The 10,749-nt window shown below is 38.8% G+C and overlaps 2 protein-coding genes across 2 annotated transcripts in view; one reads left to right on the top strand and one right to left on the bottom strand.

Moving 5' to 3' along the window:
- Positions 1–4,277, bottom strand: part of LOC104961166 (zinc-binding protein A33-like) — a 6,115-nt gene extending 1,838 nt beyond the window's left edge. Inside the window, exons 1-4 of the mRNA XM_010789398.1 lie at positions 3,596–4,277; positions 2,778–2,873; positions 806–1,039; positions 594–616 (exon numbers count right to left, since the gene is read on the bottom strand). Coding sequence (XP_010787700.1) covers positions 594–616; positions 806–1,039; positions 2,778–2,873; positions 3,596–4,111 — 869 coding nt within the window. The 5' untranslated portion in view covers positions 4,112–4,277. The remainder of the gene's footprint in view (positions 1–593; positions 617–805; positions 1,040–2,777; positions 2,874–3,595) is intronic.
- A 3,042-nt stretch (positions 4,278–7,319) lies between these two features.
- On the top strand, positions 7,320–9,555 carry LOC104961165 (endonuclease domain-containing 1 protein-like). The gene is made up of 2 exons (XM_010789397.1): positions 7,320–7,840; positions 8,701–9,555. The coding sequence occupies exons 1-2, from the start codon at positions 7,541–7,543 to the stop codon at positions 9,310–9,312; spliced, it is 912 nt and encodes a 303-aa protein (XP_010787699.1). The 5' UTR covers positions 7,320–7,540; the 3' UTR covers positions 9,313–9,555.
- Positions 9,556–10,749: the final 1,194 nt, after the last annotated feature.

Genomic DNA, 10,749 nt, shown 5'->3' with positions numbered 1-10,749 from the left:
GCCCCAATAGCCGTAGCGGACACTTCTGTTACGTCTAAAGGGTTCAAATTGGATCCGTCTGTTCGATTCCTTTTCGCCCTTTAATAGATTTGGTCTGAGGAAAATAGAGAGGGTTTTGTTTTCGCCTCTTGGTGAGTTCCCTGGAACACCGGGGACACATATTCATCTATAAAAGACGTACAAAAGTGCATTTTGCATGATAGGTCACCTTTAAACAACTTAGAAAAGTGAAGATTCAAGCCATGTACAGCAAGCAGTGTGGACTTGAGTCGTATAATTACATTGTATCTGCATTCTTACACCTATTTAAGAAGAAATGTCAACAAAACACTGGCAAATGGTAAGACTGCTACCTAGTGGTCACTAGTTGGCGTGACAATGTTTGGCAAAGATATGTATGTAAGATAACATGATAAACCACAACAATGCCCCAACATCCTGTTTCAGCAACACTCAAAGATAGTTACAAAACAATACACCATTGTGACTTTAGATTTAGGGCAACAGTCAAGTACAAGAAGACCGGGAGATTATCTAGAAATGAATAAGTGACTAAGACATTAGCGATAATGATCAATTGTGATAATACTCACCCTCCAATGAAGTCTTTGATTCCCTGAAATAGAGCAGATCAAAACAAGCCTATGATTACAAAATACCTCACTCTTTACTGTAACATGCAGATAATATCTAAAACTGCATATCTAGAATAGAATATCAACATTCTTTGGTATTTCCAATAATATGGGGTAAAATAAATGTGCTCTACAAGCATCATGAGCATCATATTACTTTTCTCTCATACCTTGAGTTGCTCAGGGTTTTCCTCTTCTGTCAGTTTGAGGCGAAGCTCGTCGGCTATATTTTCCATTTGGCTGATTTGCTCTGTGGTCTCAGTGAGCGCCTCCTCCAGCTGCTTGAGTTTCTGCTCTTTTTGCCACTGAAGTTTCACCTTTATGCGCTCCTCCTCCTCAAGCAGGAACTCCCTCAGACGGCCAAACTCTGCGGTGACCATCTCCTCCAGATCTCCTGCTCGCTCCTAAAACACAGAGGACCCCATTAGCTAGAACATGGAAGAGGAGTTGTAGTGTTTCAGTTTTAACCATAGACTGTAAATATATGTTTCAACACAAGGCCAAAGTGATCTGACATTTTAAACATCTAAAATAAACCAAAAAAAGGTCAAAAGCCGTGTTGCTTCTGATATACCTGCTTGCTTTTAATATTTAAAAGTTTATTTTATCAGAATTAACCAATTTAGCATTGCCATCATTTTCACACACAAAGAAAGACAGTTTTTTTTTTTTAAAGTGGGATGACATTTTACACAGCAGAACAAAAATATGGTCTTTTTAATTTCAAACATTCAAATTTTTTGTGAAAACGTTCCACTTAAATGACCCATAATGCAGCTTGATCTGAGATGTAGGTGTTATGCTAGCAGCTAATGTAGCTTTTCGTCATTAGTCTGAAAATATATTAATCTGACTTTTTGCAGTTCTTTCTGGAGCTTTACACTTTTCACATATGCCGTAATACGACCTGTGAACGGATGTTGATGTGAGGTTCCCCTTCAAGCAATATAATCAAAGCAGGACCTTTACGTTTCTAAGTAAAGGAGAGCTATATTTCCTTTATTGCTGACGCAGGTAGATAGAGAAAAAGATTGATAGGTAGACAAGCAAAAATGATAAGAAACGTACAGACACAGACACAGACTAAGATAAATTGTCCGGAAAAGAAAGCTTGCCAAACTTCCTCTGAAACTTGTTGACCCACATCCTGTCATACCGGCAGAGAAACAGAAGTGAAAATCTGTGAATGTGCATATAAACTGTGTCAAACAGATAGACAGTAAGACAGTAAGACAGACATGCTGGGACCAGCAGACAGACAGGATAGAGACAAATGTGTAATAACCTAGAGCAGAGATATGTGTAGCAGCAAAAAACACTTTAACAAAGCAAACATGCTACACTAATTTCTCGGTTGAACACACACTAGCGCACACAGACACACAAACAGACCACTATTTGAGGTAAGAGCTGCTGTGCTGGATAAAGCGTCACAGCATAAATTCAGCCAGCTGTTATCTCTTTCTGTAAGGTTGTGCGACATAGTTCTTGTACTGTGTGTGTGCATGTCGTAGTTTGTGTGTCAACCAGTGGTAGAAAGTTACGTAAGTATTTAACCTGTACTGAATGTATGTACAAGTTTGAGGTATTGGGACTTTACTTAAGTATTTACATTTTATGCCACTTCTACTTCACTGCTTTTGGAAGCAAATATTGCACATTTTACTCCACAAAATGTATCTGACAATATTACATTTGTGTTACTGTGCAGATTCAGATAATAAATACGATATACTTAAAAAAATCAATTGTATTTTTACTTTGTGGTATCGCTACTTTTAGATAAGAGACCTGAGGGCCGCATTTGTGAAAAAAGATACTGTGAGAAAGACAAACGGGATGATGTGCATGAATGTTTATTTACCACCCGTGTCATTTCAGGAGGAACTTCTACATTTGCAAAACATGAGAAAAAACCACACTGAGTAACAACCTGTTGTGTCATTGCCCGTCATAGTTAGGATTAGTCATCAATCAGTCTCGCTGTCAGACAGGTAAAGGTGGAGGAATGTTTCTTGGTGACCAGAAATGCAGGTTCAATTCACAGGCAAACACACACACACACACGTATGCATATGCTGGGATTATGTCCAGGGTGTTTCCCAATGCTTCACAAACAAATAAACACATGTATCTGTATACCTTAATGAGGAGGATCCTTTCATTGGTCTGGCTTTGGAAGAGCGTGGCCTCCTCTGTCTGCAGCTCAACCCTCTCCAGAGCGATCGACAGCTTACCCTGCAGCACAAAACAATCACATGCTAAACATCAAACAGAGGTGGTGTTGCTAAACTGGATTGCACTTAAAAGTTGATTAAATTGGTGTATCTGCTCTGAAAAACAACAACATCCTTAATGGGAGTAATATGATGTACACACTGTCCTCAACAGACCGCTGAGAGCCATAAATTCAAACAAAGTAGAGAATTCAGTCTTGGTGAAACATGAGAGGCCTCTCGGAGACTCTTCAAACAAACTGATGATGGTCAGCTGTCGGGTTAAAAGCATAGGGGGCGTAAAAGGAGCTCACACTGTTCTGCTGAATTCCTGTAAATAGCAAAGGCTGCCAAGGCAAACAGGGAGCCTGCTTTAAAACAATAAATGCCATTTCACCACATCTGCTAAAGCCAGAGCAAATGAGTTCATTTATTAAATACAATCCTTATAAACTAGGTTTCCTTTGGCATTCAGGAATGCTTGACAAACCTGAGATATGTTTCTTTCCAAGAACAAGGAGAGGTGTGTCAGAGGAGCATGCATGGCACTCCCTAAAAGACTAAAATACTTTAAGTTTAGTGATCAACAATGACCATGATCAAATAATGATCACCAAGTTCTTTATCTTAGAGAGGAAAGTTTGTAATATTGGTTTTAAAGTAAGATTATCCCCTAATTTAGGCCTAGCTAGACTCAATCTATTGGTAAAAAAAACGTGTCTAACTCAGCCAATCAGAACGTACCTTGTAGTTTTCAAAGGCCTCTGTAATGGGGATGACATTGTGGGTCTTGTGGTCCCTGGACATGCCGCAAACCAGGCAGATGGGGAGCTGGTCGTCCTCACAGTAGAGCTTCAGCTTCTCCTCATGCTCCTCGCACATATCCATACCCAGGCGCGGCCAGTGCCCGGTGGAGGAGGCCAGGCTGCTCATGCTGGACCCCGGCTCCCGCTCCTCCGGCTCCTCCAGAGGACCCCCTGAGTCCCACCCGGTTATCGCCGAGGCCGTGTCCATGCACCGGGCTCTGCGCACACTGTCCACCACGTTGCACAGCAGCGAGTTGGGTCGCAGTCTCCCGCCGCTAGACTTTCTACACTTTGGGCAACTCGACAACTCGTCGGCCTTGACTTCCCAGCACTGAAGGATGCACACCTGGCAGAAGTGGTGTCCGCACTCGAGGATGACCGGGTCCCTGAACAGCTCCAGACACACCGGGCAGGTAAGCTCACACTGCAGCTCCTCAATTGTGACGTCCGCCATTCTCTGCTGTGAACATAGTCTTTAAACAGCCGCACAGGAAAAGTAGTTGACTGCTCTTCCGTTCCCTCCGAGACTGAGAGGGAGTGGTCTGAGGCTGACAGCAGAGCATGTTATCACGGAAGAGAGGAGGACGTGCAGCAACAGGCTGAGAGCCTACTGGAGCTGCTCCATGACAGGGCGTACGGTTTGCATTAGCCCGGAGACAAACTGGTTTTGGTTTTATTAGAAAGAGTTAGCCACAACGACAAACACTCATGTTCAGTACTGTACTGAGTTTGACCCCTCAAACATTAAGACAGTGAACAAAACTCACCTTTCAGAAGGACTTTTAACGTACTGTTGTCTCTTTGTGTTATGTTGTTTCATTGTTCGATTTTATTTACATGTTTTATCTTTTTATTTATTCATTTTTAACCCTGAAAGTGTTGTATTATTATCAAGCAAAACAATGCTGTTATAAAGTATATTCCTATTGACAAAAGGTTACCTTTACCTCATGAATCAACCCTTTTCCTCTTTAAAATATATTTCAGATTGGGTAAAGTTGCCCACACATAATCTAGAAAAAAATTCTTGGTATTAAGAACCTTTAAAAAAATAAAAACTTCGTTATTAAAATATATCCAAGCAAGCAGTGGTGGAATGAGTGTTAAGCTGCTTTACTTGAGTAGAAGTACCAATACATTATTTTTAAAATACTTAATTGCAAGTAAAAGTCCTGCATTCAAAATGTTATACTTAAGTAAAAGTACAAACATGTTATCAGCTAAATGTACTTAAAGTATAACACGTAAGATTAATCATTGTGCAGAAAAAATGGCCTTTGTGTAATTATATTTTTATATGTGACATTTCTAGATAATATTTTTCAAAGTGACAGACACAGATAATAGCATTTAACTTTTATGGACAAACAAAGTTCTGATTTACTTTTTGTAAAATATTGAAATAATTTGACTCTTTTCTGACTTAAAGAGTTAATCCACTTGTTTAATTTTTAGAAATGCATTTTTTTTAAAGTAGCTAAAGCTGTAATAAATGTAGTGGAGTAAAATGTACATGAATTCCCTTTTTATTGTAGTGGAATAGAAGTATAAAGTGGCACACAATGTAATACTCAAGTAAAGTAAAAGTACCTCAACATTGTACTTAAGTATAGTATTTGAGTAAATGTACTTAGTTACTTTCCACTTCTGCGTCTAAGTAATTAAGTGAATTAAGTGTATTAATAAAGGATAATGAAATAGCCTTTATAATGTCACTGAAGAGTAGAGATTCTCTCTATTAGGCCAACAACAAAGGTTAGTAGGCCTAAATCATCTATTATTCTATATTATATACATATATACGAACGTATGGATATGCTAATAGTAGGTAAAAGTTATTGACCTTGCATCTTAGACACTTATTGAGTTAGCCTAAACCTAAAGCATATTGACTAACTCAGTCACTGCATTCAAGTTGGTATCTAAACGTTCTCATACTCATTCATTACCATAACTTTCATGTAGCAGTAGAGAATATTAGAGAGCTTTAGGGCTCATTTCTTTGGCAGAGTGAAGATGTATTCCAACTTATTTCATTAGGTAAGCGAACCAATAGAAGTTTTGAAACACACCCCGTAGCCTGTGAGTAATTTACACAAAACAAAGAATGACACAGCGTCAGTAAGTACCATAGATCTTTGCTTCTTCTTGGAACAACAGAGGTGGATCTTTTATTGCTTTTTTTTTTACTAACTCCTTAAGTGTATTTTATTTCAGTCTTGCCTTCGTGCGTGCAAAGGGTCAACAAGTTCCATATTAAGATGCTGAAGACCAATCTGGTATGAGGACTTTCTGTTTCTCATCAGTATAAAACAGAAAGCTAATATCTGTTTTATGTAAGGCTCAGCAATTGTCCTCTGTGTGGAAACCGAAAACGTGGTAGTTCCAGGTCAGCCACAGGTTGCAATTTATCCCCAGTGACTGTAAATGCAGGGTTATTATTACTCACAGTAAGTTCCACGACCTGACCATTATTAGCTTCTGCTTCCGGGATAGTCAGCCTGCTGCCGAGTGTTATTCCTCTGAGTGCCCGCTAGATGGCCATAATGAACAGTCTACCCACCACAATTCAAAGAAAGGACAAAGATTTGAACAGTGTCTACTCCTTTTTGATTAAGTGTTCAGGCACTGCTCATAATCTTTACCTGCCGATGCTTTATGCTATGAATTAATACATGTCCAGAAATTCTCCATTCATTTGTCAATGTGTATTGAAGGGAGCAACATTTCATAGTTTTGTCTTTTTAAGAACACATACAAAAATGAAGAGACATATTGGCACTCTATCAATGTCCTTATGCTAGTATAAATACTCAAAATAAGAATCAGTAGTATCTGTTTCTAATCCTGGTCCTACCTTAACTATGCCAAGGTTTCAGTTAACATATATTTATATTTTAATTTGAGCAGAAATACAGATACTGTAAATGTTCCCACTAACAGATTACTCACATAGTGAAATAAAGGAGCAAGACCTTTGGTTGAGAAAAAACAGCACTACTGTTTGGATGATTATATATTCCAGGAAATATTTCTGGTTCCCTTAAAGAGAAAAGTGTTGATGAGAGAAGAAATATCAGACAGAAACTGGACTGAGACAGAGAATGAAACTTGCTGAATTGTGAGTGTGTTTGCGTAATAATATCAGACTCATCATGAATTAAACAACTCTGAGAGACAGTGTAGAACAAAAAAGCTTACACATGCAAGAATCAAAATAATTGTTTGTACTTCAAGCATCACACTGTAATTTATAAAGTAGCTCTGCATTATGCAAGGCATTTGTGATTTTCTGGAAACATTGAAGTCTCATGATGTTTCACCTTTTTACAAAGTTTGAGGAAACTTGAGACAGGAAGGGATGTCTACCAGACATCAACAACGTCTAGAACAGTCAGCAACAATAAACTGCATCGTCAGTTCCTGTAGCGTTTACCACATTAAAACGAATAAAATCCCTGTTATAAATCTGGAATATATCTTACTAAGATATACACTGTTCTAATCAATAAACAGTCCAAACCACCAAATGATTACAGACTGAAAGACAAAGCTGTCCACCTCAGCTCATGAAAACAAGTGTTTGCAGAGCCATGTTTTTTAGAAGGCAGACTGACTGCTGGTTTACAGGGGAAGTTTGACATGAGGATGGGGGGGGAGTCACTCTCAATCACAGGGTTCCTTGACTCAGTGTATAAATGAGACTACCTCAGTCCTCAGACAGTCTTCGAAGGCAAATACTTCAGGCGCTGAATGAACACTCAAAATATTGGTTTTATTTCAATCTAAAGCTTTGTCTGAGAAGAAGTCTGAAGTGTCATGTTTGCTTGCATCTCTTTCCTGAAGACATAAGTACAGCTGACCTACTGATCTGTTGAGCAGGATGTCTCAAAAGAAGAAATTCTGCACGGGAGCTCTGCTTCTTCTCCTCTGCTGGTTGGGTGGCCAGGTCCTTGGTGAGATCAGTGACGACTTCTCCCATTGCCTTGATTTCTTCTACAATAAAACCCCACCAAAGGGTATTGATGCAGCAGGATACCAGCCAATATGCCAGCGTTACAAGAACCAGTACCACTTTGCCAGCCTGTATCATCGGCAGAGTCGTGCACCGATGTACTCTGCGTACAGACTCGGTCTTGCAGATGGCAAACGGCCCAATAATACCTGGAAGTACGAGCCGCAGGTAAGCAAAAAAAACAGTGTGCAATGTACAAGAGTAGCCAATTTCTTAATTGAGAAGAAATAGCGTTAACTATTTAGTATGATTTGTTTGGAAATGCTAAGTTCATACAGCCTCGTTTGTTATTTTTATAATTATTATATTATTATAACTGATATTTCATCAGTGAGGGTGGACTGAATACAACACCTCTCTGTATAATGCAACTCAGTTTACCAAACTCCCAAATTAAATCTGCTGAAAGTTTAGCAACAGCTCGTTTTTAACGTTATAACCATTGTGAAGGTAGGATTTGTTGCAGTACTGTTGTGTTTTGCGTCTTTAGTTTTAGATACATTGTACACTTTGATTATATACATTAGCAGCAGGAACTAATATCCTGACAAGGGCAGAGTGTAGCTGGGTTTCTCTTTGGTAATTATTATTCTACAACAGAGCATAACTTAATTTGGTTCATGAAACTCACATGTGAATGTTGAGTGTAAATATAAATAGCTTGTGATTTCAGAAATTCATTAATAAATAGCTTGTGATTTCAGAAATTCATTAAAGTGTTGGCATTCTTATGTAAGCTAATTAGAATGTATGTTTGTTTCAGGATACGCTGTGTTTCTGTTTGTTTAGTTGTCCTAATGGTCAATGTGTGACTGGCGCAAGTTTTAATATTTAACTTATAAGAAGCAGCCAATCTTCAATTTTTAAATACAGATTGCTGATCTTTTCTCTTGTGAGATGACAAATAAAGGAAAATGGAGTTGCCTAAGTTCTGTTTCACTTTTCAAACTAAATGAATAAATTGAACTAAAAAAGCCAGAAAATGCAGCTTCTAGAAAGTCACATGTCTTTCTCTCTCCATCTCTAAGTTGGTGTTTTCCCGAGCCAGCTCAGAGATGACACCCTTCAAGTTTGCTACCTACCTGGATCAGAATGTGATTGAGAGCCAGGCGATGTCCAACGACTACAGGGACTCAAACTTCACAAGGGGCCATCTCAATCCCAGCATGCACCAGAAGACAAAAGAAAACCGCCAGGCCACCTTCACCCTGACAAATGTAGTCCCTCAGCGAGCGGGCTCCAACGGTGGCTCGTGGAACGGTCTGGAGAATGAAGTGTTAAAAAGATTCAAAACCTACTGCAACGGGTCGATGCATGTGATCACCGGAGTCTTGCCTTATGAGTCTGAACCCCTGCGGATCAATAACAGGGTGTCTGTTCCTGAGTACATGTGGTCTGCCTACTGCTGCCCATCAAACAGATCTGACCTTCCTGCCCATATGCAGTCCTTTTTCCCCACACATGCTGCAGTGGGGAGAAATGACCCGAATAGTGGGGAGGAGATTGTGCCAATTAATGTCAAGGCGAAAGCCTCGAAGAGGGGCTATGATGTGAGGCGCATGTCCTTAGAGACTCTGGAGGGCATCCTGGCACAAAGGCTGGCCATGTCCGTCAGTCTGTTCCAGGGGCAGTGTCAGTAGAAAAGCTTTGCTGGTTGCTGCTATGGATGTGAAGAAGTCACCATGTACTGCACATGTCTTTGTACTTAATTTCTGAATGAGTGTTTTATTAATCAGGGCATTATAATTGTCTCATGATGCTTTACATTTTTTTGTGATTTTAAAGTTTTTTTATTTGTATCAATAGTTTCCCCTTTTGTTAACGTCATCCTGTAACCAAAAAACCCACATGATTTTACTAATAAAAGCAGATTTAAAAAGATGTGCCTTCTACGGAGCAAATTGTGTTCATTTTATGTCAAATACTCTTTGTTCACAAAAATGCAAACACCTCTAAAAGACTTTAAATCTGACATAAATATATAAGTGTACATTTGCTGTGACCATTTTTCTTTAATGGAAAACAATGTCGCTCCCGGTGGGCTGCGTCAAAAATTTAAATACAGATAAATATTCTGGAATATGCAAGATAGTATCACAAAGCATCAATATCAGGTCGTCTGTTCATTTGTACATTGTGGTCTGCCTACAGTTTCCCGTCTAACAACTGACTCTGAAGCCTTTTTTTCGTAACAAAGGGTGGGTAGCTCTAGGGCAGGGGTGTCAAACTAAATTTCATCGTGGGCCACATTAACATTATGGTTGCATTCAAAGGGCCGGTTGTAACTTCAAGACTATATAAAAATACATATATAAATATATTTAATATATTTAATATATATAAAATAACGTATTATATAACATTATTGCCTCTGCATTGGATTATTTTCGGTTAGGGTAATAATAACTTCATAATTAACTACGTCTGAAAGAAGAAGTCTTTTCAGTGAGAATGTCACAAAATTATTTAAAAAGAAAAGCCAAATTCTGGAGGGAAAAAAAGAATTCTGAGAAAAATGTAAAATTTGAGAATGCATTGTGGGACATGTAGTATATAGCACTTTTCAACACAAGGCAATTCAAAGTGCTTTACAAAAAATGAAAGACATTAAGAAAATGGCATTTAAAATCAGTCATTAAAAAGAAAAGTTAATAAAATAAACATTAAAAGAAAAAATACATGGATAAAAGTTACAGTGCAGTCTAAGATATGAATAGTTCAATTAAAAGCAGCGACAAAAAGAAAAGTCTTCAGCCTGGATTTAAAAGTAGTAAGAGTTGCAGCGGACCTGCAGGTTTCTGGGAGTTTGTTCCAGATATTTGGAGCATAATAACTGAATGCTGCTTTACCATGTTTAGTTCTGACTCTGGGGACAGAAAGCTGACCAGTCCCTGAAGACCTGAGAGATCTGGATGGTTCANTTCAGAACAGGAGTGATGTGATCCACTTTCTTAGTGTTAGTGAGGACTCGAGCAGCAGCGTTCTGAATCAGCTGCAGCTTTCTAATAGATTTTTTAGTGAGACCTGTAAAGACACCATTACGGTAGTCCAGTCTACTGAAGATAAAAGCATGGACA

This window comes from Notothenia coriiceps, unplaced genomic scaffold, assembly GCF_000735185.1.
Source record: "Notothenia coriiceps isolate Sejong01 unplaced genomic scaffold, NC01 NC01_scaffold00032811, whole genome shotgun sequence".
Lineage (NCBI taxonomy): Eukaryota > Metazoa > Chordata > Actinopteri > Perciformes > Nototheniidae > Notothenia > Notothenia coriiceps.
The sequence above is the reverse complement of the archived record's forward strand: the minus strand, read 5'-3'. Positions and strand labels throughout refer to the sequence as shown.

Excerpts from the sequence above, each read along its gene's own strand:
- LOC104961165 (XM_010789397.1), top strand. The coding sequence starts at position 7,541 with ATGTCTCAAAAGAAGAAATTCTGCACGGGAGCTCTGCTTCTTCTCCTC. Across the intron at positions 7,841-8,700 it reads CCTGGAAGTACGAGCCGCAG|TTGGTGTTTTCCCGAGCCAG; the intron begins GTAAGCAAAAAA and ends TCCATCTCTAAG.